This window comes from Aspergillus sclerotioniger (genome assembly GCF_003184525.1).
Source record: "Aspergillus sclerotioniger CBS 115572 chromosome Unknown BO94scaffold_15, whole genome shotgun sequence".
Taxonomy (NCBI): domain Eukaryota; kingdom Fungi; phylum Ascomycota; class Eurotiomycetes; order Eurotiales; family Aspergillaceae; genus Aspergillus; species Aspergillus sclerotioniger.
The window spans coordinates 114,690-140,386 of record NW_020291005.1 but is presented as its reverse complement, the minus strand read 5'-3'; the positions used below and the strand labels follow the sequence as shown (position 1 = coordinate 140,386).

Here is a 25,697-nt window from a genome sequence, read left to right as displayed (position 1 = left end):
CACTGCCGGTCTGTCTGTCTCTCCTTTTTTTTTCCTACCTTTCGCATACTCCTACCTTATTTCATTTCCAAATCTTACCTGTCCAGTTTCCCAACTAGCGGATCACCGCAGAAACCACCAAGCTTATCTACCTAGCTCCCCTAGCTCTCCCAGCTTCCCACTTACCTATCTACACCACACACACTCTCTCTCTCTCCCAAGAGTTAACCTCCAAAACGAACCAAAATGAACGCCGCCTCCCTCGGTGACGCCTCTCTGGCGGCCACCGACTACCCCACGGCCTTAACCCACTACACGACCGCCCTTCTCACGCACCCGCGCTCCCCCGCCTACTACATCAAACGCTCCACGGCCTTCTCCCGCCTCAAACCCACCCCGAACCTGACCTCCGCACTCCGCGATGCCGAAGTCGCTGTGGTGCTTGCGCGCGAGCGCGGAAAACGCGAGCTGATCGTGTCGGCGCAGATGCGACGCGGAATTGTCCTGTTTTTGATGGGGCGGTATGCGGATGCGGGGTTTTTGTTTGGACGGGTGGAGGAGATGATTGGTTTGAAAGGAGAAGGGCAGGCGGGGGAGGAGGATAAGGAAGAGAAATTGAGGAATGCGATGGGTGGTGGGGCCGGAGGGAATAAGGCTGTTGAGGCGGAGGTGAAGATTTGGAGTGCCAAGGTTAAGGGGAAGATTTCCGCTGGGGATGTTGGGGAGGTGGAGATTAAGGAGGTGCCTGAGGGGGTGAAGGTTCCTGGAGAGGGGGAGTTGAAGGCGCAGTTGGAGGTGTTGAAGGGGGGGAAGGTGGATGTTGGTGGTGAGGGGGAGGGGAAGGAGGAGAAGAAGGATGGGGAGAAGAAGGCGGAAGAGAAGGTTGAGGCTAAGGAGGAGGCTTCCCAGCAGCAGGCCAAGGCTCAGCCTGCCGTGGAGAAAGTCCGCCACGAATGGTATCAGTCGACCGACAGGGTGGTGGTGACGCTGTACGTGAAGGGAGTGCCCAAAGACAAGGTGGACGTGGAGCTGAAGGAGGACACGGTACGTCTTCTGCTTCCAAGAAATGAACCACACACCATGCTAACCGTCCAGGCATCGCTGCAATTCCCCCTTCCCTCCGGCGCCGAATATGACTTCACTCTCGACCCGCTCTTCGCGCCCATCAACCCCTCCGCCTCCAAAGTCTCCGTCATGTCCACCAAAATCGAAATCCTCCTGTGCAAGCACACCGTAGGCCAGAAATGGAGCGCCCTCGAATCCACCGCTACAGACCTCAAACTCTCCGATCGTCAGGCCGCCCTCAACACCACCACAACCACCACTGCCTCCGCACCTGCCCCCGCACCCGCCTACCCTACCTCCTCCCGCCACGGCGCCAAAGACTGGGACAAGCTCGCCTCTTCCCTAACCGCCAAGAAACCCAAGGAGAAGACAAAGAAAACTAAGACCAACGGCGAAGGCGAAGGCGAAGACGAAGCCGACACTGACGCAGAATCCGTCAACTCCGACTACGGCGCCGCCGACCCCGTCGACGGCTTCTTCAAGAAACTCTACGCCAACGCAGACCCAGACACCCGACGCGCCATGATGAAGAGCTACGTCGAGAGCCAGGGCACCTCGTTGAGCACGAACTGGGACGAAGTCAGTCAGGGACCGGTGAAGGTGAGACCGCCTAGTGAGTAGATTCAATCACGAAGAGAAGATGAGAAACAGAGAGTAGGAAGACATGCATGTTATATTGTAGGATGCTTGCAAATTGCAAAAGCGTGAGGAGTTCTATGGGGGTACTAACTGATTGTGGCTATGTTTTCGGGATGCTTTTTCATTTTTACCCTAATACTAACTACTACTACTACTACTACTACTACTACTACTACTACTACTACTACTACTACTATGAGTAGTTAGATATGTTTTGAAAAAAAAAAAAAAGGAAAAAAAGAAGAAAAAGAAATGGATGACGATTGATCAATACCTTCAGTTTTAACTTCATTCGCAGAATGAATAGAATAGTAGTTGCTGGGAATGGATATGTCTTGTAGAAGTATGTACTTGTACTATAGTACTACTATGTATCTCTTGGTGGTAATGGATGGATGGATGATGTGCGTGGTAGTAGTCTAGATACAAATTGGTCACTCTCACAGAGTTTCCTACTTAGCCATACCAAAAATAACGGCTGAGCGATATTCGTTGTAGGTCAAGCCTTAGTATCTAGGTGTTTTAGAAGAAGAGGTGCTTGTTAAAAGACGATGTCGAACTTAGAAGACAGTCCAAGCCCGATAGGATTCCAAATAAATATATATAGTAGAAAGATATAGTAGTATATATCTACACGAAGAAAAATCCGAGAAGCCAACCAGACGCCAGAATCAATCATGATGCTTTTATCGTCGATGAAGCAAAGAGCAATAGTAATAGGAACCAATCTTGCCACAAACACCTTTTATGATCTCTTCTTTCTGGTTCTGAAAGATAGGAGAGGAGAATAAAAAATGAGAAGGAGGAATAATGAGAGAAAGGATCCCCTCACTCTCTTCGTTCCACGTCTACATCACCCCCATTGCTATCTTGGTATAAGAAGAACTGGATAAAGATGCACATATCCAGTAGCAGTGTCCCGAAGCTGCCAATCAGCCAGGACAAGTTGACCAGTATGTACTGGCCATAGAGCGACGCCAGTTCGTCCGGCCGACACCTTCCATGACGTGACGAACTCTCGTGCTCGCAGACGGGCGAATACGCCAGGATTGAGAGCACGTACGTCAGATTGCCGATGCACGCGAAGAGGAAGAACAGCAAAGAGACCCCGTCGGTGGACTTCCGTCGGTAGTTGAGTAGAATCTGGGGCAGGCGGGATCCGAGGTACAGCACGGCGCAGAGATAGCCGAAGACTTGCCCCAGGGGGTCCATGGTAAGGTCATCGGTGTGGTTGTCGTCGCGGTTGTCGTCTTCATCGGAGGAGAGCGATGAGCGTTGGCTGATATACCAGCCGAGGAAGCCTGCGGCACAGACGATGATGATGGCGGACCCGTTGAAGAGGACAGACTGGAGCACCGTAAGGGCCCGTGGTGGACGGGGTTCTTTGGTCCGTTCGACGAACGGAGTTACCGGGGAGAGGTGGGTCCCGTCCACGGCGATATGAAGGAAGGAAGAGGCGGAATGACGGCGATGAGCGAGCAATGGCTGGTGGTGTTGGGGGGTAATGGTTGTGGATGATGCTGGACTAGGGCCGCCGAGAGGAGCCTGGCAGGAGACGCTGCGCTGTTTGGACGAAAGTAAAGCGGTCTGCTCAGTTGGCTTCCGAGGCATGACAGGCGAGGGGATCTCCGTATCTTCATCATAGGATTCTTCTGCAGGAATGGGCGAGGAGGGCCGCGGCGGCGTGGATGGCTCGTCCCGCAAGATAAAGCCCCGGTAATAGAAGCATTGGGCGAGGAGGACAATGTCGGCTAGGGTGTAGTACACCGCGAGAATAATCATGGTTGGCAAGACGCCCTGCAGAACGGCACCGAGGATATTGAACACATCGCCAGCGAGCCAGACGATGAGGAAAAGAAGAGAGAGGCCATCTGCGGAACCGCGACGGAAATTCTCAATGATTTGCGGGGAGAAGACGACCACCCAACACGCAATGGAGATTGATCTAAAGGTCCATTGTTAGTCTCGGGGTGTTATAACGGACCGAGTCCGAGAGTAAACATACCCACATATGCCACTCAGGGCCTCTAGATCTATATTGCCAGTGACTGCGGGAAACATGTCCGGGTCTGTGCGGACGAGAGAGCGATTGGGACAGATTCCCAATCAATACTCTGCTCTATAGTCTAGATGCGAAGAGAACAACCCGAATCTGACGACAGCATGCAAGCGGCGAGAGATGGAGACGCAAAGGAGAAAATGGAGCAGACGATGACGTCCGCAGAGTCTGCGAAAGGGCGCCGATCACGTGGGGAGATCCGGGGTAGTCTAGACCAAGAACGGACACCAGTGGACACCCCAGGCCAGCTTGCCCTTCACGCCTGAGGCCTCGTCGTTGTTGGTGGCCGCCCAATCCTCCTGTCAGTCGTGCGCGATACTCGGAATCCTTGATCCAGACCTCTGCAAAGAAATGACCATCGGGTCCACTGACATCCCCTTGAAGACGTCCCATCGCAATATGCTTCTCCGTCATGTGACTCGATTAGTCAAGCCTGACGTCGACCATTTCGCCGATCCCCAACCGGCTCACAGCGTCATCTTCTGCATCCCTCAATCATGTGGCTTCAATGACTGCTCCATCAATCCGCATTCCTTTCACTGGCCCTCTGCCTCCGCCCATTATCGTCCCCCCGTCCGCTCGCACGGTCTCGGGTGCCATTGATGCTCTCCTGACCTTCCTGACAGCCCCTCCGTCACCCTACCTGCGTGGCGTCGATGTGGGCAGGTATTCGCAGACCGTGCTCTTAACGGGCGCCGGCATATCCGTGGCATCTGGCTTGGCCGACTACCGAGGTGAGAATGGCACGTACATCACGAACAAAACGTATCGACCCATCTACTACCACGAATTTGTCACTCGCCATGAATCCCGCAAGCGATACTGGGCTCGAAGCTTTGTTGGCTGGCCCGGTCTCCTCAAGGCAAAGCCAAACTCGACGCACTGGTCTATCAGAGATATTGGCGCAAAGGGCTATATTAGTTCGGTGGTAACACAAAACGTCGATTCCTTCCATTCCGTCGCACATCCCGAGTTACCCACGCTCGAGCTCCACGGCTACTTACGATCGGTGGTCTGCATAAATTGTCGCAACCAGTTTCCGCGCGATAAGTTTCAGAAACTGCTCGAGGGGCTGAACCCGGCCTGGGCAGAGTTTCTCGCGAAGATGGTCGACATTGGCGCTCTGAATACGGACAACCCTGAGGAACAGCGGCGGAGGGGCCTAAAAATCAACCCAGATGGAGATGTAGATCTACCCGAGGCTCCATATTCCACCTTCCGGTATCCAGCATGCCCTACCTGCTTGGAAAAACCGCCTCGATTGCAGGACGGGACTGCTGCCAGGGTGGAGGTAGAGCGCGATGGGGCCTGGCTTCCTAGTTCTACTGCAGGGATGTTGAAACCTGCGGTCATCATGTTTGGGGAGAACATCGATCCAACCGTAAAGCTGGGGGCAGAAGAAGCCATCGACGATGCGGGTCGACTTCTGGTTCTGGGGAGCAGTCTCGCCACATACTCAGCATGGCGGCTAGTGGAACGGGCCTATAAGCGGGGAATGCCTATTGGCATTATCAACATCGGAGGGGTTCGAAATGAGTCGATACTGTTTGGCCAGGCGAAGCGCGAAAGCAGTGCTGCAAGCCGGCATATCCGTTGCAGTCTCCCCTCACAAGACATCCTAGGCCCGGTGGTAACACAGCTAGATTCTCTTGTGCATTGATTTGCGCGCTGTGTATTGATTGCGAGAAACGATGTGTATACTATACTGCATAGAGGAAAAGCGTCCATCCGAGCATATACAAGCGCCGGAAGTCCAGCTGCTAGGCTACCATTCAAACCCGGGACTCGGTCGCTATGCTGAATGAATCCTCATCCGACGTAGAGCTGAGAGAGATAATAATAGACGAGGTAAATGATTGGCAAAAGAGGGAAGGGGGGGGATGATACTTAGACGCCGGGGGGAGGTGGATCCTAGGCCGCGGGCGAGTGAAGGCTGAGGAGGCAAAGGAAAGGGCCCGTGACGGGCCGCCGCCCCTTCGGCCCTTGGATTTCAGCGCGGGGCTTTGCATCGCCCGGTTCAGGTCAGCATGGTCATGGACGGTCGCGACCGCTCATCCAGCAAGACATTGCACCCCCCAACCGCCGCCGCCGCCTATCTCGAGCTCATCTCGTCCTTGACCTCTCCCAAGTCCTTTCTTTTCAATTATCCCTCACGCTCAACTCCTCCCCGTCTTGATCCCCCAAGCCCAAACCCCACTACATCCTCCTCCTCCTCCTCCTCCTCCTCCTCCTCCTCCTCCACCACCACCACCATGGACAAGCAGCAACCAAGCTCCTTCCAGCAGCTGGAAAAGGTGTGTCTTGATTGCTTCTCTTTATCCCGACCGATACCTTGATGCTGACGATTCTTTTTCTAGCTCGGAGAGGGCACCTATGCCACCGTACAACCCCTTCCCTACGGCCGACTACGCCATCTGGCTACTCTCTTCCATCGCAACATATACTGACCCCACCCAGGTGTTCAAAGGACGTAACCGCCAAACAGGCGAGCTCGTCGCTCTGAAGGAGATCCATCTCGATTCCGAGGAGGGAACGCCATCGACTGCCATTCGAGAAATCTCCCTGATGAAGGAGCTCAAGCACGAGAGCATTGTCTCGCTCTATGATGTGATCCACACAGAGAACAAGCTCATGCTCGTCTTTGAATACATGGACAAAGATCTGAAGAAATACATGGATACCCGTGGCGATCGAGGCCAGTTGGACCAAGCGACGATCAAATCATTCATGCATCAACTTCTCAAGGGCATTGCCTTCTGCCATGAGAACCGTGTCCTGCACCGCGATCTGAAGCCTCAGAACCTCCTCATCAATAAAAAGGGCCAGCTAAAACTGGGAGATTTCGGACTGGCCCGCGCCTTTGGCATCCCCGTTAACACTTTTTCCAACGAAGTCGTCACCCTGTGGTACCGTGCGCCAGATGTGCTTCTGGGAAGCCGTACATATAACACGAGCATCGATATCTGGTCCGCGGGATGTATCATGGCGGAGCTCTATACCGGTCGTCCTCTATTTCCTGGCACAACCAACGAAGACCAGCTTATGAAGATCTTCCGCCTTATGGGAACGCCGTCGGAGCGCTCGTGGCCCGGCATCTCCCAGCTTCCTGAGTACAAGCCAAACTTCCACGTATACGCGACACAGGATCTGGGTATCATTCTTCCCCAGATCGACCCCCTTGGTCTGGATCTTTTGAATCGCATGCTCCAGCTGCGGCCAGAGATGCGGATTAGCGCTCATGATGCTCTCCAGCACCCCTGGTTTCACGACCTGCCACAATTACAGGCACAGCTTCAGCAACAGCAACAGCAACAACAAATGGCCGGGGCGTATGGTGGCATGGTTCCTCCGCAGCAAGCATACTAGGAGACTCATTTGTTTTTCGATTTGTTCCTCTATTTTTTCCTAATTAATCAATTAAATCAAGTATAGCTCGTCTCTGCCTCCTTCAGTGCAAAGGCTTGACGAGCATCGGATCCGGGTTTAGAATGGGGAGAGCGCGGCGTTAACTCCAGAAAGGATATACCAAACATTCCGTTGTTTCTTGTTTCTTTCCTAGTGCTTGATGAATCCCGCAAGAGGGGTTGCCATCTCTTAGAGCCAGTCGGACATTATGCTCATACATTCTCTTTTTTCTCTTTGACTTTGGTGCGTTCCAAATAGTTCCGCGGGGAGGGGCTATTAGCTGGTTTGCTGATTCTAACATGCTATGCCGATACATCGAGGGGACCTCGCACTTTCTCTTCAGTGTAATAATCCATACCACGATCCACCGCCACGGAGTATTTAACAAGATATATATACTTGATCACTTGATGTGGCCATAGAAACTGCACCGTTTATTTTACATCTACAACTCTGCTCATTTAAGAGTTGATTTACTCCATTACCAGAATCCTCCTGGATGTGTAGATAGCTAACGGATCCTCGGCCTTGTCGCCGGATCTATAAAACTCACGTGATATGCGCGTCTCCGGCGCGTCCATACAAGTTTCCTACGCCATTCCATTCCATCCAGACCAAGCTTCATAGCTACCCTACTCAAAACCAACAACCACCGCAATTCTACAACAAAAACAACCAAAATAAGCGAACCCCCGCGCACAGGAACACTAAAACCACCAACTCCCCAGAACTCAATCGAATCAAGAAAACAGAAACGGGACAATGCCCGAAGATTCCAACACAAACAGACGACCCGCCTCCCCCTCTCCACCCCCTCCAGCCCCCGTGGCCCTTACGCCCGGTCCACGCGCCGCCAAATTACAAGAAATCTTTGACAAGGCCCTGGTACGCACGCTTCGCGCAAACTCCTACGCCAATTTCTCCGGCTGTTTCCCGACGCCCGCGAAACATGTGCCCGCTAGTCTGGAGAGTGTGTGGAGACAGCTGAATGCGAAGTTGGAGGAGAGCGCGAAGGCCGAGTTCGAGGATATCTTGTCCGAGAGAGATGCGGTAAGGCAGTTGAATGAGTTGGATCGGTTAGTTGGGGAAGCCAGGTATAGGAAGGAACGGGGGGAGGGGGAGGAGAGTGTTGCGTATGTTTTATTCCTTTTTACTTTGTTTGTGTTTGGGTTTTTGAGGGTGTGGGGTTGGTGGCTAATTCGTCTCGTGGGAGTAGGCCGCATACGTTGAGTCCGGAGGAATTGTACCGAGCGCATCTATTGCCGTGTTTGATGGAGACGCAATCGGATTTGGATGCGAAGATTGAGTCAGTTCAGACGGAGAATGTCGAGTTGGCTGGTAAGGTGCAAGCGCAGAGGTTGGAGATTGAGAGTTTGTTGTCAGGGCTGGAGGCGGTGGTTGCCGACTTGGAGGGTGCTGCCGCCGCAGCGACGCAGTTTACAAGTGAGAATCAGCTTCGCCAGGAGGCTGCACAGATGGATGGTGAGGTTAGGGCTAGATCCGAAATGTGAGCAGGTGGCTTGGGGTTTCTACGATGCGGTGGTTGGGTTCGGGATAATGACGTGCTTCCGTTTTCATCATTCGAGCTGGTCCGGGGTATATAACTACGACAACAAAGCCTCCATATCGCCGGGACTCATCCATCCGTCATCGACCACGTCCTCTGCGACTATCATCAGCTCCTTAGGCGCAGATTTCCGGAGCTGCTGAAGCTTGTCTTTTTGACCTTCCAGAGCAGCAGCGATGGCTTCTTTGCAGGTTCCGTCCCGTGCCTCGTCCGCAGCGCCGTCTCTCCTCGCCAGGGCTACTGCACCTCGATAATAGGTCTGGGCGTTGCGGAGCAACGTGGCTGCGTACTGCTGAGCCATGGGATATTCCCATGGAGACAGACCGAGCCTCCACCTACCCACCTCCACGTCTCCCCTTGCCAGGTGGATCTTGGGCAGATTTTCAGCATCCGGGAGTTTGGACGCCTTGGTCAATGCGTCTAGGGCAGCCGATAGCGATTGCCATCGCTGCGACAACGCTTTCGCAAAGGCCTCCGGTTCGTATGGAGGGAGGTCTATGAGTGCTGTGTTGAACGACGTGAGCGCGTCGGCTTTGCTGCAAAGGCCGCCCGGATCGGCCGAGAGATCCAAATCAGGGCCGAAAGCTCGCGAGACTTCCTTGGAATATGTTTCGACTTCTGTGCGTCCGCTTCTGTACAGCACCTCGTTCCGAGAACAGGTGAACTTGGCACGAGCCAGAGTTGCCTCGTAATGTCTGCTTGACCCTTCGACATATGCCGAAATTCGCTCCTGCAGCAGGTCCGATGCATACTCTTCTACCCAGCCGACTCCTACACCAGGGTTGAATGTGAGCAGGTTACATAGGGTTGTGCAGGCTTCAAGTTGTGCCACGGCTGTGTCAACGAGGGTGTCCTTGGTTATTGGCTCAACAATGGCAGCCCATTGCTCCTGCTGGTCTGAAGATCTTGACTCGTCTGCAGGTGGCAGATCCGGCAGTGTGTCTTGCATCGGGGTCTCAGTAGGGCCAGTTTCCTCGGATGTCATCTGATTGATCTGCTCCTGCATTTCGGTGTACTTGAGTTCCTGTAGAACCAGGCAACGCTGGAAGAGTTCTATAGCCTCTTGCAGGAGCTTTACTGCCTGCGAGAGCTGATCATCCGAAGGGTGCTTGGAGTCAGTTAACGCTTCCGCAATGCTGGTGAGCACCTGGGCTGTATTGAAGAGCGCGTCGGCATTGTCTTGCTCGAGGTCGAGAGCCGCCCGGTGGGATTCTAGCGCTACTTGCAGGACGTCCAGTAGTGGTGCAGACAGCTGGGCAGATAGCTTGGGATGCTGCGTGACCTCGTATTGGACCCTCGCCCTGTCGCCCGTCAGTTCATGTGCATGCATAGAACAGGGCGTTCTTGATGAGTATGTAGGGCAGCAAGTAGTGACTATGGATGATGTGCAACGTACTTGTTATAAGCCAGATCGAATGCATCCGGGTGCTTGCCCAGGCCTTCGTCATAAGTATTGATGGCACGCATGAAGAAGCGCAGAGACTTGGCTGCATCTCCGGCGCGCCATTTCTCTCCGGCTTCTTCCTGTTCGACGCCGACTAGAAGACACCCCCATTAGCTATGTGACAACGAAGACCATGCATATTGATCAGACGGTATATCAGGGGATCACATGAACACCCGGGGTATTGGGTGACCCACGAGCTAGATATTCGTCTGCAGATTCTGGAGCCTGCGATGTGATTAGAGGGCCAAATTGATGATGGGGGGATTGATTGTGCACACCCGCTGCGTCGTCTTCTTTTTGGACTTGGATTCCTTGAGGAAACTCTTCGGTTTTGGCATTTTCAGCCCTTAGTTGTGGCTTAGAGTCTCCACTAGACCAATAGTTCGGGGGAAAGAGATGGTAATCCAATCAAGCAACTAGTCGTCTCAACTTGTAAGGTTGACGAGGTATGACGTTCGGTGCTCGTTTTTTTTTTTCTGACTCGGACTGATGATGATGAATGAATACGAGGGGCACCCCCATAATGCCAGTGCTACGGATACACCGCCTTTACACCCGCCTTAGACTTGGCGGGGGGTCGGAGCTGGTCATAGTGACGGTCAATTACAAGTCACTATCCACTTTAATCCTTCATATTAATAGATGGAAGATACTAGATAGATCCATTATCTAGATAAGATGAGCTCCTATACGTCGACCCCATGAATTAGTATATAGTATACTACTAGTACTACGCAGTAGAGACCTACTAGGTATATCAGCGCCCAGTAATGATTGCCTAGACGGTCTACTCCGTTCCAGACTTAGACCAGCATGCAAGTCAGATCTTCAAGTGTCCGAGGATTGATCTACTAGCACAAGTCACAACACACACTGTGCCCTATCTATCAGTAGAATCAGGACTGGTGGCCAAACAAGCAATGATAGTCGATTTCTTTCAAACGGCCGGCAGCAACCTACCTAGTGCAATGCAAATTGACGAAGCTCCCCAAAAACCAGCACAGGGCAATCATGCGTAATTTATCTACTCCATAAATCGTCTGCCGTCCTACATGCCAGTTTAATGACATGGTACAGATGGAGGTTAATTTACATGTGTAGACCGGGGGTGTTGCTTTGTTACAGGGCCAGGGAAGAGCGGGCGACATTGCCGCGGCAGCTGATGGATTTAATGGATGATGCTGCAGAGTATGCCAGTGGGTGGGAAGGGAGCTGCTGCTGGCTGCTGCCACTGCCATTGGAACCCGCGTGGCTGCCCACTTGGCTGCACGTGGCGGGACTGGCCGGAGAGGATTTTAAAAATACTCTTGGTTTATGGTACCTACTACCTACTACCTAGATACTTACTAAGTAGATTTATGGTTAGTGGTAGGTTTCTACCCTTGACTATCTTCTACTACTATATAGTACTTACTACCTACGGACTAGTAGGCAATCCCCTATCTAGATAAGCAAGGTACCACCGTGGATCTGTGGCATTGTTCATACCTTTAAATTTTGGTCTCAAAAATGAATCCAAAGATAGCTTGATCCTCTACGGAGTTCGTACGAGATAGGTAAGGAAGAGTCGAAGAGACACGGAATAGGGAGAAATGGCATCGATGGAATCAGGATGGTATGATGCATCCACTACTCGTCCTGGGTCAGCTCCTTTCAGCCAGCCGATCGCCTATTATTCACTCCTGTATAATTTCAGGTGCATGACGATCAATACGTTGGGCGCGCAGGCACCCCTGTCTGGTGATGGCGCTCGTGTCTGCCGCCGACGTCCCAACATAGTCCGGTGTCTCAGGCGGCGGCCTGCGATGCTTTAGCCGGGCCCCGACGGGGTCGGCCACACCCATCTTTTATCACTAAGAGGCCCATGGAGTATGGAGTACGGAGTACTAGCTAAGTAGGAGAATTGAGAAGCGCTACCAACTCTATCTCTCGAACCATCCATCCACCGGCGGTTACTTTGGTTTATCTACTCCTCGCCCACTCCACCGCAAAACGAAATCCGGACGGAAAAAGGAGGAGAAACTTGGGAAGGCCCAGGACAGGAAAACCTTAACCCCGTCAAGGCATCCCAATCCTTCCGACCGCCGACGAGGAGGAAGATTTTATCAGCATTGCGTTTTGGCGCCTGTCGGCGACCCACCCCATCCGCCTCCTTCGCCCCCGGCCTCTCCTGAATCGAATGCATGTCACGGCTGCGCGCAGTCCTAGTGGTACTGGTACTTACGCTCATCTTTTAACTCTTGCCCACACCAAGCCTACCATTCCCCCCCCCCCCCCCCTCCCCTTCGCTCTGATATATTCGCATCGCATATCTACCTACCACCCGAGGAAGGAATTGAGTGCTCCAAGGTATGACCCCTCCTCTTCCCCTCGTCCATCTTGGCTCAGTCAGTGTCTTAAATCGCTTGGGATCATTCCTCGAAAAATAATTCCCGACAATTTATTGATACTCTGACCTTTGTTTTTCTTTCTCCTTTTCCTTGTCATCTCTGCTTCATTCGTTTTTCATCAATCCGAGCTTTTCCTTGTGTCCCCTCTATATTGCTGCTGCTGCAGCACTTTCTTTGAAGCCCGCGCCTCTCCCGATCTCCATTCGCTGACCAGGATACAACCAAATCTTACAGGTTACAATCCTCCCGGGAGCCTCGCGACCTCTCTTCTCATTCTCCACTAATCGGGTACACGCTCTGAACTGCACGCGATCCACGACCCACCTATCTCAATAACATTATAACTATGGCTAGACATACGTCGCTGGAGTCCGAAAGACCCATCATGGCCCAGTCGGTAAGTCTTGTCTGGGCCGCATGCGTCGCGGGACCTCTAACTCGATCTTAGGCCCGTACATCCAAGCGGTTCTCGACTGTCAGTGAAGCCCCCTCGGTTGCCTCGTCAGAAGGTACCTTCGCGGGTCTGCCTGCTGGAGACCCCAGACTGGCCGACTTCCATAACCTCCGTGACGGCTTAGAGCGCCTGGAAAACAAGCCTCTTTTGAAGCAACGTTTCGTTCCCACCCCAGAGAAAAGCGACAACCTGAGCAAGTTGGCTTTGGGCGCAAAGGTGGAGCGCGCCCTTGGACGCAGAATGACCAGCCAGGACGCTGTCATGCGGGAACCTGTGTTGAACGAAAAGGCTGTGGTGGAGGCCCCGTAAATCGCCGCCCACGTTTCTTGAGATGTTGACCGAGAGCTGTATTCGATACCTTTGTGGATTTTTGCTCCCTCCCCCTTGGCCATCTGGGCCACGGTTGTTTTAATGTTGCATGTTCCCCGGCTCGTCAGATTTCCCTGCGGCGGGTTCTATGACCGAGTTCGATACCCGTCTTGATGAGAAGCTTATCTTTACCTGTCTATCATACCCCCTCTTTGAGCCAGCTACCTGCGTTCGAATTGATGAGATTGCGCTGTGATTACACGCCCTAATCTACTGTCTGATAGCCTCTTGCGCTTTTGATTACTGGGATAATTCTGCCTTGTTCATTGGTTGTATACTGTTTTTTGTTCCGTCTACTTGGTGTTAATGAAGTACGCGATGGTTGGATGTACTCCAGAACTCCCGGTGATCGATGATGTACACAGCTATAGAGCTTGTATCTTCTATACCTCCAGCTACAAACGGGCAGGCAACTGTGAAACCCGATCAAATCTGTGTCTGATAATATGGGGGTTCACCTGGGCTACGAGCTTCAAGGGTATGTCCGCCGAGGTTCAACGATACTGCCAATCAACGGCCATGCTCGGGGGGGTAGAGGGAAGCCCACCGCACGCTGATATCATGGATGGCAAATTAACTGGCCGACAGCATTACTGTTTCACCGCGTGCTCGGATGCCCACCAGAAGCTCGGTTGATGACATCAACACTGATCTGATAGCTCGCTTCCCGACTTCCGATTGTTGCTCCCGATGCATGGGTCGGACATTGCTACATAGTAAGATCTGGGTTTACCAGAGTCATTGGGATCCCTTCCCCTCGTAGGATTGCCCCTTCCATATCCATTTCTCTATACCCAGTGTTCTTCGGGATGCGCCCGTGAATCATGGACCAGGGCACCCTAAGGGGCAGGCGGTGAAGCCAGATGCCCGAAGGGGACTAGCCCCGGGCACTTCTGGGTCGGCGCTGGATTTTGCACCAGCAAACGGACCCTCTCGACTGGGCTTGACCTCAGTGCTGCTCTCAGCAATCTTACCACCACCACCCAATCTTCTTCTTCCTCCTCCTCCACCTACCACCACCACCTCACTCTAACCAGTGTTACTTGTTGTACCTACTACCTACTCCTTCACCATTCCTCCCCCCACTCCCATCTTCCTCTCCATCTTTCCTTGTAATTCTCTTTCCCAGCCAGTCTGCTATCAGCTTCTGCCTCTTTGTCTTTTTTATCAAGCTCCATCTATCTTCCCTTGCTTTTTCCTCCCGCCTGTCCCTCGGGCTTTTCCTCCCACACTCAATTCCGGATCGCACAAGATTCTTTCTGTTTTCCACATCCACGACTCCGACGCGCCACCCTGTTAAACCACTCTGATCTCTTCTTTTCTTTCTATTTCACATCATTGCGCCTACAGGAAACGATTAGGTCGCCCATTTCACACTGTAGGTTCATTTTCCCCCCCTGCAGTCCTTGTCCCGAAGTTTCAGCCATCGTTATATACGCTTAGGCTTCAAACGCTGACAATTACCAGTATCGGGGAATACTTCTTACTAGAATTCTTCCCTTCCCTCACCACATACAGGCTCGAGTCTGATTCAGCATAGACCTTGGCCTTTCCCTCTTAGACTTTTCTTTCTTTTTCCAACCCTCCACGTTTCATTCACGTCACAATGGCCGACACGACCCAGGCTCCCATCAATGGCGGCTACCCTACGCAACATGCTTACCCCGACTCCTTCAACCACGCCCCCGCCAACGTCAACAGCGCGGCTAGCTTCCAGCCTGCGCCGTCTTCCACCACCTCGAACGCCCCCTCGAACGACCAGAAGAATGGTATCTCGAAGGATGAGGTTGGCTGGTATTTCGTTGAGCAGTATTATACCAACATGAGCCGCAGTCCGGAGAAGCTCCACCTCTTCTACTCTCGGCGCTCCCAGCTTGTTTTCGGCACTGAGGCTGAGTCCGTTCAGGTTGCCGTGGGCCAGAAGGTAAGTTAATATGCCGACCACGGGTGGTCCTCCTTGTCTTATGGTGTTCAGTTACTGATATTGTCTTTACAGGCTATCAATGACAAGATTAAGCAGCTTGACTTCCAAGACTGCAAGGTTCGTGTCCTGAACGTCGACTCCCAGGCTTCCTTCGATAATATCTTGATTTCGGTGATCGGTGAGATCTCCAACAGGTCTGAGCCTTCTCGCAAGTTTGTGCAGACTTTCGTATTGGCGGAGCAGCCCAACGGATACTATGTTCTCAACGACATCTTCAGGTATCTTGTGGATGAGGAGGAAGAGATTGAGCATGAAGAAGCTGCCCCCGCTGCCCCGGCTGCTCCGGCTGCTCCGGCCGAGGAGCCAGCTGCTGAGGTGCCTGCACAGCCCGAGGTTGAGTCTGTCCCCGAACCCGAGGAGACCCAGGTAGACAGCGAGCCTGCCGCTGCCAAGGTAGACGACAAGCTGGAAGAGACCGAGGAAGATGTTGAAGAAGAGCCGGCCAAGGAATCTGCCCCGCAGACCAATGGAGCCGCTGTTCAGGAGACTTCTGTCGAAGCCGCACCGGAAGCTGTTGCCCCAGTCGAAACCGAGGCCCCCAAGGTTGAGAAGCCCGCCACGCCCGAGCCCACTCCTGCTCCCGAGCAGAAGGAAGCTCCGGCTCCGGCCAAGGAAAGCGCACCAGCCAAGTTTGTCCCGAAGACTTGGGCCAACATCGCATCTAAGTCAGGTGCGGCAGCGCCGGTTGTCCCGGCTATTCCCGTTGCTCCGGTGAAGGCTGCTCCTGCTGCCAGCTCTTCCCCGTCCACGGCTACCTCTGCTGCTGCTCTTGCACCTACACCTGCCCCCGCTCCCGCTCCCGAAGCCGCGCCTAGCCAGCCCCCCTCGACTGATGGTTCCGGCTGGCAGACTGCGGGCCATGACCACAAGAAAACCCAGTCTCGTGCGGGTGAGGAACAGAATGTTCTCGGTTACATCAAGAACGTCACCGAAAAGGTCGATGCAGCCCTACTCAAGCAGACCTTGTCTCGTTTCGGAAAGCTCAAGCACTTTGATGTGAGCCGTCAGAAGGTATGCAGCACCGTGGAAGCACCCATCCTCTCTAAACCCGGAAACTAATTGGACTTGTCTTGCTGTTAGAACTGCGCCTTTGTCGAGTTTGGTGATGCTGCTGGCTATGCCGCCGCTGTTGCTGCTAACCCCCACCAGATCGGAACTGAGCAGATTATCGTTGAGGAGCGTCGCCCTCGCAGCAATGCCTTCGGTGGTAATGGTAACTACGGTGCAGGCCGCGGTGGTGCCGGCCGTGGCCGTGGCGACCGTGCTGGCAGCCAGGGCCGGGGAGGCTTCCAGCGCGATGGTCGTGGAGGCTTCGCTCCCCGTGGCCGTGGCGGCAACGTCAACACCAAGGCTCGCAACCAGGCTCCGGCTGCTTAAAAACACTAAAAAACAAACAAACCAAAAAAAAAGTCTCTTTGACGTCTAATGAAGAACCACGAGAGAATGGAAGCGGAGGTCTACCTGAACGACCTTTCTCCTTTCCTTCGCTCCCCCTTCTTTTTCCTAATAAGGCCTTATATGATTCTTAGCCCTTCATCCTGGCTTGAAACGGTATACGGGTTTAGATGCTCACGGCGATCCAGGACATGTATTACTCCCCCATTTACTGATAATGACATGTGTTATGTGGCCCCTCTCTGTCACAGTGCATATTAGCGGTTGGAAAAGTTTTCTTATCATTTCCTAACTGGACTTTGATTGGTCGTCATCATGACTTTTGTTTTCTCTCACTGTGTTGTCATGACCTTTTTTTATCTCTCTCTCTTTGATGGCTCCTTACCTCTTAGCATAGCGAGCTGAATGCCCGTATTTCTTTTACATTTCTCTGGCTCCCCTTTCCACTCCGCCGTGTTGATGACCCTCACAATCCAATTCTGAATTCTCGAACCTAGCTCCTGTTTATTTATACCTACAGCTGTGGCGTCTTTCTGGCCTCGCCGCACTCGATGACGGTAAATGGACGGCTATCTTCTTGGTTTTGTCTTCATGTGATCTATATCGTGATTCTAGGGTTGCGTGCCTTGTGGCGTGGACCTTCCTCGGAAGGACATCTGGCGAGTGGCTGGCTGGCTGGCGGTGGTGGTAGCCCAGCAGTGTGTTGCCCCTCCGTCCTGTGATGAAAAAAGGAAAACACTGAACACCTGAACAAAGAAATTCATCTGATGACACCCTTTTACCGACTAACGCGCCTGCTATAGTATCCGTATAAGGACTCAGTCCACCTGCTAGAAGGACCAGTCATAGGGGGATCGTAGGAAAAACCTTGTACAGGAATATACATCTCAGATCAATAATATCAACAATATCCATTTCAATTGGGATAGAGACAGGCTAAGCACTCCGAGGCACGCATGCTGGGCAGGCAGTGACACCTCACTGGTAGCCGTGGTAACTCTGGCAGCGGATACTTCCAGGTTACTTACGGTCATGTTTGTACGGTCGACATACCGAACCGGCTGGAAATTTGCGGCGGAAGACAAAGCGGTCAGTACAAGTCAGGTACTGATTGGTTGGTGACTGGCGGTGGGGGGGAGGGGAGCGGAACGTTCTAGATAGCGAGCCTCAGGCAGCGGTGGCCGTCCTCGTCGAACGGTCGACGAGATGCGGCCATCTGGGGGAGGCAAACCGGAGTCGGGCCAAATCCATGCAGTTTGCAGTCAGCCTACCGGAGACTGTCCCCTCGAGGGGCTGAGAGTGGCGGAGCCCGAGGGGAAAGGGGAGAAACAGGCCGGCTAGTCCCAGGGACAGGCGGGCAGAACCATCTAGATCCCGGCATTGGAAGACGCTGGAAGATCCTGGGGGGAGGTGGGAGCAGTGGGAGGGCGAGCGTGGAAGTTGCTGGATCACCGTAGAACCGCCGCACCGAAATTTCGTGACAGTCCGCCCAGAGAACATTAAGGTCCCGCCCCGTCGCCTTTTCCTCCTGCTCGGCAGCTTTTTTCTTTCTCATAATCTCTCTCTCTCTCTCACACACTTTCTCTCTCTCCTCCCTCTCCCATCATTACCATTTTTCCCTGTCTCCGTGTGGGCAGTCCTTACCTTTCTTCTCATCTTGTGATCCGTGACTTCCCCTGTTCTCTTCCTGTCACTCATCTCTCCGTTTTTTGGTGAGTACGACTCTTCACTGATAGCCTTGTTCCTTCCCTTCACCAACCCCCCTCTCTCCCCCACCTGGAGCTCTTACTCAGCTGGGATCGTTTGCGTCCAAGCTGCCCGGGGGCAAAAAAAAAAAAGAAAAAGAAAAAGAAAAACAGACTTTCTAGAAATTTCTTTCCTTTGGTCCCTTTCACTTGCCTCATATAAAGAGCATCCAATTCCTTTCCTTTCATCATCTCCACTTCATCATCCATCTGGAGGGGCTTGCTATCTGCTTCCTCGACTTCCTCTCTCTATCTCTCTGTCTTACTAACCTCCGTCCCATCGTTCAGAAGCCAACCTCACCTCCTACCTTCACCATGTCCGAGACCTTCGAGTTCCAGGCTGAGATCTCTCAGCTGCTCTCGCTGATCATCAACACTGTCTACTCCAACAAGGAGATCTTCCTCCGTGAACTTATCTCCAACGCCTCCGATGCTCTTGACAAGATCCGCTATGAGGCTCTGTCCGACCCCTCCAAGCTCGACTCGAGCAAGGACCTCCGCATCGACCTCATCCCCAACAAGGAGGCCAAGACCCTCACCATCCGTGATACCGGTATCGGTATGACCAAGGCTGTAAGTTCATCTTCTCACCCGCCCATTGGCAACACGCCCTCGTTCCGGAAACAGAATTTAATCTCTTGGACTGTGTAGGACTTGATCAACAACCTCGGTACCATTGCCCGCTCTGGTACCAAGCAGTTTATGGAGGCTCTCTCCGCTGGTGCCGATATCTCCATGATTGGTCAGTTCGGTGTCGGTTTCTACTCTGCTTACCTCGTGGCCGACCGCGTCACCGTCATCTCCAAGCACAACGATGACGAGCAGTATGTCTGGGAGTCCGCCGCCGGTGGTACCTTTACCCTCACCCAGGACACCGAGGGTGAACAGCTTGGCCGTGGTACCAAGATCATCCTTCACCTCAAGGATGAGCAGACCGACTACCTCAACGAGAGCCGCGTTAAGGAGGTCGTCCGCAAGCACTCTGAGTTCATCTCCTACCCCATCTACCTCCACGTCCTGAAGGAGACCGAGAAGGAGGTCCCTGATGAGGAGGCCGAGACCAAGGAGGAGGAGGGCGACGAGAAGAAGCCCAAGATCGAGGAAGTTGATGATGAGGAAGAAGAGAAGAAGGAGAAGAAGACTAAGACTGTCAAGGAGAGCAAGATCGAGGAGGAGGAGCTTAACAAGACTAAGCCCATCTGGACTCGCAACCCCGCCGACATTACCCAGGAGGAGTACGCTGCTTTCTACAAGTCCCTCTCCAACGACTGGGAGGACCACTTGGCCGTCAAGCACTTCTCCGTTGAGGGTCAACTCGAGTTCCGTGCTATCCTTTACGTTCCCAAGCGTGCTCCCTTCGACCTCTTCGAGACCAAGAAGACCAAGAACAACATCAAGCTCTACGTCCGTCGTGTCTTCATCACTGATGACGCCACTGACCTCATCCCCGAGTGGCTCAGCTTCGTCAAGGGTGTTGTCGACTCTGAGGACCTTCCTCTTAACCTGTCTCGTGAGACCCTGCAGCAGAACAAGATCATGAAGGTCATTAAGAAGAACATCGTCAAGAAGACCCTTGAGCTCTTCACTGAGATTGCTGAGGACCGCGAGCAGTTCGACAAGTTCTACTCTGCCTTCAGCAAGAACATCAAGCTCGGTATTCACGAGGACGCTCAGAACCGCTCGACCCTTGCCAAGCTGCTTCGCTACCAGTCCACAAAGTCCGGCGACGAGGCCACCTCCCTTGCCGACTACGTTACTCGCATGCCCGAGCACCAGAAGCAGATCTACTACATTACCGGCGAGTCCATCAAGGCTGTTGCCAAGTCTCCCTTCCTTGACAGCCTCAAGCAGAAGAACTTCGAGGTTCTGTTCCTGGTTGACCCCATTGATGAGTACGCCTTCACTCAGCTAAAGGAGTTCGATGGCAAGAAGCTGGTCGACATCACCAAGGACTTCGAGCTTGAGGAGTCTGAGGAGGAGAAGGCCGAGCGCGAGAAGGAGGAGAAGGAGTTCGAGGGACTTGCCAAGAGCCTCAAGAACATCCTCGGTGACAAGGTTGAGAAGGTCGTTGTCTCCCACAAGCTCGTTGGCTCTCCCTGCGCCATCCGTACTGGCCAGTTCGGTTGGTCCGCCAACATGGAGCGTATCATGAAGGCCCAGGCCCTCCGTGACACCTCTATGAGCTCTTACATGTCCTCCAAGAAGACCTTCGAGATCTCTCCCAAGTCTTCCATCGTCAAGGAGCTCAAGAAGAAGGTTGAGACCGATGGCGAGGGTGACCGTACCGTCAAGTCCATCACTCAGCTGCTCTTCGAGACCTCCCTCCTGGTCTCCGGTTTCACCATCGAGGAGCCCGCCAGCTTCGCTGAGCGTATCCACAAGCTTGTCTCCCTTGGTTTGAACATCGACGAGGAGGCTGAGACCACCGAGGAGAAGGCCGCCGAGGAGGCTGTTCCTGCCGCCGCCCCTGCCGAGAGCTCCATGGAGGAGGTTGACTAGATGTTGACCGCATGATGCCACGATCTTCTTTCGATCAGGTTCGAAACGAAATGTAATTGCTTTGATGACCCGACACTGTTCCCGCGGTATTTGCATCAGGAATCTATTATTCACTGAACAATATTGCGTCTATAATCGGAACGGCAAAGGACGTTTTCCCTTTGTTCATTCTTTTTCCTTTCTGAATTACGAATTCACCCTTTCGGCGTTTTGAGCGTTTTTTTACCCCAACCTAAACTTACATTCCGTCTGATGCTTTCCTCTCTTCTCGACATTGAAGATTGTCTCAGACTGGTAGATTACTCTGAGAAATAAAAGCTTTCTCTGTTCATTCTCTGTGTTCGATGTTCGCAGATATTTGTAGATGGTTCCTTTCTACCTAAGACTACTCACTAGTCTACTAGATATACCAGTAAATCACATGTCCTTCGCCCTCCACTCCCAACCAATCCTTTTCTCAGGGTATCGCAGTAAGGGCAGTATGGTATTCCGCTTACAGGATCCACTATAATTCAAGTCAAGAGCTCTGATTCCGTGAGGAATCTCCAAGTGTGTATAGCCGTGGTAAAAAGTTGATTCTAACAGATCGCTGTATTTCCAATACTCAATGCTGCATTATGGTTCGTACATCGAGTATATATGTTCATCAAACGTGATTAGGGGAGGGAGACTGCATGCACTCCAACAAGGGCCAGGGAAAAGGGGCAGAGAAGAAAAGAAATGTAGGGAAATAGCGAGAGCTGGGAAAAGAACACTAGTGTGAGACATAACGCCGAGGATGTTTCTGATGGACGCCTGGACAATGATTAGGAGTTAAATGAAACCGTCTCGGATCAATGACGGAGAAGAGTGTGGTGCAAGAAGGGGAGATGGGTCGAAGGGGAAGTAGAGACCGCAAATGCCAAGTGAGTAGTAGAGATAAAAGAGAGGCTCGCGGACCAGAAGGTCAGCGGGCCAGGGGAAAACACTGGAATAGCTCTCAATGAGCCTCCTAATCATTAGAACCGCACCAATCAAAGTGCCATTCCGAGAGACTGCGTGAGGATAGCCCCCATGCTTTGGCAAGCCAGAGAGCCAGCCCCCCGACTACGCCAAAACTGCCCACGATCTGAATAATGGCCCACCCCCGTTGCTTCAGGTCCTCTGACCACCAGACGAGTCCGAGAGGATCTTGCGGGCGGATCCTGGCAATGTGATATTCCACGTTCTGCCCGCTTTGTGTTCGAACAAGGAGACCACCGCCGCCAGTTTTCTCTGTGGGTGCACGGAGCCCGCAGAAGCCCGGCGTTTGTGTGATTGGTATCAACGACCCGTCTACTACACACTCGCCCAACCGCTCTGTGAGCCAGACGGCACGCTCGCCCCTTGCCATGGCGGCGTACCTCGCTCGTTCATTCTGAAGGCTTTGCTGTAATTCAGACGCCCACTTCGCTAATTGCAGGCGGGCTAACTTCTCCTCTTGTCGAGTGTGATCCGCTATCCGAGCCATAGTGTAACTAGGAGAACCACGGCGGGTACCGTGATCAAATGATAGGGTACCATGATGGCTCGGGTGTGGATAGGTGTGATTCCGCTGTTGTTGAGCAAGTTTCTTCGCGGCCGAGTGCCGCATCCAGGCTATATTCTCAGCATCAAACATCCTCTGGATCAACAATGTCAGTTCGGACGGTACCAGAGGTTGAACGTAGTCCGGGCTCATTAAAGTGCTAGCATCCATCACATCGTCATCGTTGGCTTTTGCCGATGACACCGCGAAAGGTAATTGCCCGTCGAGGTCAGCTGCTCCAAGACATGCATTTCCAAAGAGGAAGGGTCTGATGGAAGTGGCTTCCGCATGCTTGTAGAAGGATGACTTGAGTGCAGAGATCTGCTCAGTAGTTAACAAGTCGGCCTTGGAAATCAATGGGATGACATTGGTCCATTGGCAGAGTTGTTTTATGCACTCCATATCTGTTGGAAGGGTATCTGAGAGCACATAAGCCTGGCTAGCCAACCAAAGACGCCGCAAGGGGAAATTCCGACCGCATACCTTCAGAGACAAGATAAAGTACAGCATCGACTTGAGTTCCACCGTGCCCCGCAAGCATGTTCTGGAAGTCGTGAGTGCAGGAATCAAGGGCCGTTGTTGCACGGAAAAGCTGCTGTTGCATGTAGTGTACAATTGCATCAATTTGTCCAGTGCGACTCAGAGAATTGGCTGGGGTATCAACGAAGCAAATATTGCGCTCTAGGACTATATCACCCGTACTTTTCCTCCGGCGCAGTACCCGTGAATCTTCTAAATCTGACCACCAAACTGGGTACGGCTTGGTACTGGCATATACCTCCGACGTAACTGTCAGCGGTAGTCGATGAGATTGAGACAGCTGTACTGTTGCGAGAGATGTCCGCGAAAGGGACAATTTATATGTAGGTGGGAAGTCGTCAACATGTACTATGTCCTCGCAAGACTGAACAATCGACCTAATAAGAGAGGATTTTCCCGAGCCTGGCCATCGGTCAGCAACTGCCACGCGGAATCGCAGGCTCAACATATATGAGGCCAGCATGGTCTTACCAGAGGTGCCTGCAACAAGGACCTTGAATCTTCCTAGTGCCTTCCCCCGTGATGTGAATGGCCTCCGACTGGGCATCTTGATGCTTGGCATGATGAACTGGGATGTGCTATCATGGTCTGGATTATGAGTCGAGCGAAGCTCATCATCCTCTTCTCCAGAAGCAACCGCCTGACTACTCAATTCGTCTGTAATTGATATTTCATCTAGATGGCGCATGGACTGGTTCGAAGTCGATCTGGGACTGCTAGGGAGAGATGAAGGGTCGTCGGGGTTGCTGAGATTCAAGGGCGTTAACGGCCGGGGAGAAGTCAGATCGGAGTGAATAGAGGGGTCCCTTTTGCTGGTATAAAGACCGTCAATCGGTTTGAGTGTTGACCTGCGGCGAGTGATGCCGGGAGGTTCGCCGTCATCATCCTCATCATCGTGAGGGAGAGGCTGATATGCTGCAGGAACCGGTTCGATTCCGGTAGGTTTGCTACCACCCGGTTGATCTGACTGAGGCGTGGATGCAGCTAAAATGGGTTGAATAAGACTTTCTTCTAGACTATGTACTCCATATAGACTCTCCCTGGGGGGGTCGGACTCGTCGGGGGAAAATTCGTCATCGGCGTCGGGACCGTGATTGCGGGACAGAAAGAAGGTCGCGGGGGCGGCACTGCGGGGATCGGTCCACTGCTGTTCGATGGAGGCCTTGCGGGATGGGGGCACCGCGATCTCCGGTACGGGGGGTCTCATGGTGACAAGAAGCAAAGATCACAGCGGCACCTCAGCAAAGTCTAAGCAGGGACCAGACATCGGAGTAGACGCGGCTCGCAGTCGTTGTGGAGGAAAGGAGACGCATTGCATGAAGGAGCGAGATCGATGCCTGGTCGTTTGTTCCGTTATGTCATCTGGCATGGATGATGGCACGTGATGGGCACCAGTCAGCGGACCCCGCACCCGGCTTACTTAAGCCATGGATGCCAGCATAGGTACTACTGTGTAGATATCAGACCATCCACTGCACTCCGTACTCCGTACTGTGTAACATGATTCATAATCCCTCTATGTGGCTGGAGTTTTGGACCTGCTCTCAAGTACTATGTACTACTACTATACATAGTATGCCCATTGCCCAGGCCCAGTTAGTTTATCGGGGCTCTCGGGAAGCCGTTCCGAAGGGCGCCGTCACATCTGGTCCCCATCAGAAGTACCGAGTACTTACTGATATGTACTAAGGGTACGGAAGAATCGGCCATCTGCCTTCTGCCGTGTAGGTATATAAACATCCCTGATCTTAGTACTGTCAACACTCACCACGAAGGCACCTATCAACTTCTCTTTAGGTAATAGATAATCGTAAGTAATTGATTCCTGGCAGGATTTGCAGGCTTTGCCGGAACCAAGGCCTGAATAGGAATTGCCGATCCTGTAATTTATCGACAACAATCCAATACTGAGACCTGGGAATCGCCCAATGGCGATGGCCAAGTACCTTAGTGTCCTTGTTGCCATATCCGACCTGATCCCGCTTTTGGTCTGAACGAATCGCACGCACAAAACGTCATCAATGGTTGAAGTTGATCGTGTGAGCAGCAGCGCACTCCATCGGCACTGAGCTACGGGTGAAGCAGAACGGAACGAACCACAGCCCCCCAGTTAGATGCTTTCTGCTTTCTGCTAGCTTCCCTAAAGAGATTGGAAGCCAGCCCAACCTCTCTGGTACACCGTTGCAGTTTTTGCCATGGTGGCAGGTATTCATGGTGAGATCCCCACCTGACTGGCCCGGGACTAAAATACATGCATTAATTGACCCTTCGGGAAAGAATGTTGACAAATGTTTCAGAAATCAGAAGAGTCATCGATGGCTTCAAATACGAAATAATATCTCCCTGCACCTACGGAGTACCGCTAGATAGATAGATGGTTCGCCTGCAGACTAGTCTAGCTTTACCTAGTGCCTTTCGTCAACTCTAGTTGAACCGAGCACGACCACCAGCTCTCCAGGAATTGTCAGACCATGATTTGACGGTTCTAAGATTCATGATCCTGGACGCCGGTTGCAAGACTTGCGTGGTCTTAGGCGGCAGCCCGGACGCCCACCCGCTTCCAGCTGCTGCCGCTTTGCCCCGTTGGTTGACTAGGGTGCTTACAGTGACCGGA

General features: G+C 52.7%; 11 protein-coding genes across 11 annotated transcripts; 7 read left to right on the top strand and 4 right to left on the bottom strand.

The window, feature by feature from the left end:
* The first annotated feature begins 3 nt into the window (after positions 1 to 3).
* On the top strand, positions 4 to 1,944 carry BO94DRAFT_624560 (co-chaperone SGT1). The gene is made up of 2 exons (XM_025617226.1): positions 4 to 1,023; positions 1,075 to 1,944. The coding sequence occupies exons 1-2, from the start codon at positions 226 to 228 to the stop codon at positions 1,663 to 1,665; spliced, it is 1,389 nt and encodes a 462-aa protein (XP_025466946.1). The 5' UTR covers positions 4 to 225; the 3' UTR covers positions 1,666 to 1,944.
* A 275-nt stretch (positions 1,945 to 2,219) lies between these two features.
* On the bottom strand, positions 2,220 to 3,997 carry BO94DRAFT_80072 (PQ-loop repeat-containing protein). The gene is made up of 2 exons (XM_025617668.1): positions 3,689 to 3,997; positions 2,220 to 3,628 (listed from the first exon to the last, which is right to left on the bottom strand). Exons 1-2 carry the CDS (start codon positions 3,742 to 3,744, stop codon positions 2,512 to 2,514), a joined length of 1,173 nt encoding a protein of 390 aa, XP_025466945.1. The 5' UTR covers positions 3,745 to 3,997; the 3' UTR covers positions 2,220 to 2,511.
* A 61-nt stretch (positions 3,998 to 4,058) lies between these two features.
* BO94DRAFT_535520 (putative SIR2 family histone deacetylase) lies at positions 4,059 to 5,608 on the top strand. The gene has a single exon (XM_025611802.1). It carries the CDS (start codon positions 4,251 to 4,253, stop codon positions 5,400 to 5,402), a length of 1,152 nt encoding a protein of 383 aa, XP_025466944.1. The 5' UTR covers positions 4,059 to 4,250; the 3' UTR covers positions 5,403 to 5,608.
* A 161-nt stretch (positions 5,609 to 5,769) lies between these two features.
* On the top strand, positions 5,770 to 7,108 carry BO94DRAFT_575450 (cyclin-dependent serine/threonine-protein kinase phoA; the record flags this gene model as incomplete). Its single annotated transcript, XM_025615078.1, has 2 exons — positions 5,770 to 6,036; positions 6,107 to 7,108. The coding sequence occupies 2 exons, from the start codon at positions 5,770 to 5,772 to the stop codon at positions 7,106 to 7,108; spliced, it is 1,269 nt and encodes a 422-aa protein (XP_025466943.1).
* Positions 7,109 to 7,909: 801 nt separating this feature from the next.
* BO94DRAFT_624556 (PMF1/NNF1 family protein) lies at positions 7,910 to 8,658 on the top strand (the record flags this gene model as incomplete). The annotated part of the gene is made up of 2 exons (XM_025617225.1): positions 7,910 to 8,280; positions 8,364 to 8,658. 2 exons carry the CDS (start codon positions 7,910 to 7,912, stop codon positions 8,656 to 8,658), a joined length of 666 nt encoding a protein of 221 aa, XP_025466942.1.
* A 38-nt stretch (positions 8,659 to 8,696) lies between these two features.
* BO94DRAFT_535519 (uncharacterized protein) lies at positions 8,697 to 10,508 on the bottom strand. The gene is made up of 3 exons (XM_025611801.1): positions 10,440 to 10,508; positions 10,111 to 10,386; positions 8,697 to 10,015 (listed from the first exon to the last, which is right to left on the bottom strand). The coding sequence occupies exons 2-3, from the start codon at positions 10,179 to 10,181 to the stop codon at positions 8,752 to 8,754; spliced, it is 1,335 nt and encodes a 444-aa protein (XP_025466941.1). The 5' UTR covers positions 10,182 to 10,386; positions 10,440 to 10,508; the 3' UTR covers positions 8,697 to 8,751.
* A 1,191-nt stretch (positions 10,509 to 11,699) lies between these two features.
* Positions 11,700 to 12,428, bottom strand: BO94DRAFT_535518 (uncharacterized protein). Its single transcript, XM_025611800.1, has one exon. The coding sequence runs from the start codon at positions 12,003 to 12,005 to the stop codon at positions 11,838 to 11,840; it is 168 nt and encodes a 55-aa protein (XP_025466940.1). The 5' UTR covers positions 12,006 to 12,428; the 3' UTR covers positions 11,700 to 11,837.
* Positions 12,429 to 12,496: 68 nt separating this feature from the next.
* On the top strand, positions 12,497 to 13,539 carry BO94DRAFT_79213 (uncharacterized protein). Its single transcript, XM_025617665.1, has 3 exons — positions 12,497 to 12,510; positions 12,786 to 12,948; positions 13,000 to 13,539. Exons 2-3 carry the CDS (start codon positions 12,898 to 12,900, stop codon positions 13,312 to 13,314), a joined length of 366 nt encoding a protein of 121 aa, XP_025466939.1. The 5' UTR covers positions 12,497 to 12,510; positions 12,786 to 12,897; the 3' UTR covers positions 13,315 to 13,539.
* Positions 13,540 to 14,495: 956 nt separating this feature from the next.
* Positions 14,496 to 17,020, top strand: BO94DRAFT_78996 (NTF2 and RRM domain protein). The gene is made up of 3 exons (XM_025617664.1): positions 14,496 to 15,298; positions 15,371 to 16,369; positions 16,439 to 17,020. The coding sequence occupies exons 1-3, from the start codon at positions 14,981 to 14,983 to the stop codon at positions 16,733 to 16,735; spliced, it is 1,614 nt and encodes a 537-aa protein (XP_025466938.1). The 5' UTR covers positions 14,496 to 14,980; the 3' UTR covers positions 16,736 to 17,020.
* Positions 17,021 to 18,813: 1,793 nt separating this feature from the next.
* hsp90 (chaperone Hsp90) lies at positions 18,814 to 20,997 on the top strand (the record flags this gene model as incomplete). The annotated part of the gene is made up of 2 exons (XM_025608171.1): positions 18,814 to 19,071; positions 19,150 to 20,997. 2 exons carry the CDS (start codon positions 18,814 to 18,816, stop codon positions 20,995 to 20,997), a joined length of 2,106 nt encoding a protein of 701 aa, XP_025466937.1.
* A 991-nt stretch (positions 20,998 to 21,988) lies between these two features.
* Positions 21,989 to 24,614, bottom strand: BO94DRAFT_517359 (uncharacterized protein; the record flags this gene model as incomplete). Its single annotated transcript, XM_025609992.1, has 3 exons — positions 23,555 to 24,614; positions 23,027 to 23,485; positions 21,989 to 22,962 (listed from the first exon to the last, which is right to left on the bottom strand). Exons 1-3 carry the CDS (start codon positions 24,288 to 24,290, stop codon positions 21,989 to 21,991), a joined length of 2,169 nt encoding a protein of 722 aa, XP_025466936.1. The 5' UTR covers positions 24,291 to 24,614.
* Positions 24,615 to 25,697: the final 1,083 nt, after the last annotated feature.

Coding starts and splice junctions, on each gene's coding strand:
- BO94DRAFT_624560 (XM_025617226.1), top strand. CDS start 226: ATGAACGCCGCCTCCCTCGGTGACGCCTCTCTGGCGGCCACCGACTAC. Junction 1,024..1,074: donor TGGAGCTGAAGGAGGACACG/GTACGTCTTCTG, acceptor CTAACCGTCCAG/GCATCGCTGCAATTCCCCCT.
- BO94DRAFT_535519 (XM_025611801.1), bottom strand. CDS start 10,181: ATGCGTGCCATCAATACTTATGACGAAGGCCTGGGCAAGCACCCGGAT. Junction 10,016..10,110: donor TTCGATCTGGCTTATAACAA/GTACGTTGCACA, acceptor GACGGGCGACAG/GGCGAGGGTCCAATACGAGG.
- BO94DRAFT_535520 (XM_025611802.1), top strand. CDS start 4,251: ATGACTGCTCCATCAATCCGCATTCCTTTCACTGGCCCTCTGCCTCCG.
- BO94DRAFT_79213 (XM_025617665.1), top strand. CDS start 12,898: ATGGCTAGACATACGTCGCTGGAGTCCGAAAGACCCATCATGGCCCAG. Junction 12,949..12,999: donor GACCCATCATGGCCCAGTCG/GTAAGTCTTGTC, acceptor ACTCGATCTTAG/GCCCGTACATCCAAGCGGTT.
- BO94DRAFT_80072 (XM_025617668.1), bottom strand. CDS start 3,744: ATGTTTCCCGCAGTCACTGGCAATATAGATCTAGAGGCCCTGAGTGGC. Junction 3,629..3,688: donor GCCCTGAGTGGCATATGTGG/GTATGTTTACTC, acceptor ATGGACCTTTAG/ATCAATCTCCATTGCGTGTT.
- BO94DRAFT_535518 (XM_025611800.1), bottom strand. CDS start 12,005: ATGGGTGTGGCCGACCCCGTCGGGGCCCGGCTAAAGCATCGCAGGCCG.
- BO94DRAFT_78996 (XM_025617664.1), top strand. CDS start 14,981: ATGGCCGACACGACCCAGGCTCCCATCAATGGCGGCTACCCTACGCAA. Junction 15,299..15,370: donor AGGTTGCCGTGGGCCAGAAG/GTAAGTTAATAT, acceptor TTGTCTTTACAG/GCTATCAATGACAAGATTAA. Junction 16,370..16,438: donor TTGATGTGAGCCGTCAGAAG/GTATGCAGCACC, acceptor TCTTGCTGTTAG/AACTGCGCCTTTGTCGAGTT.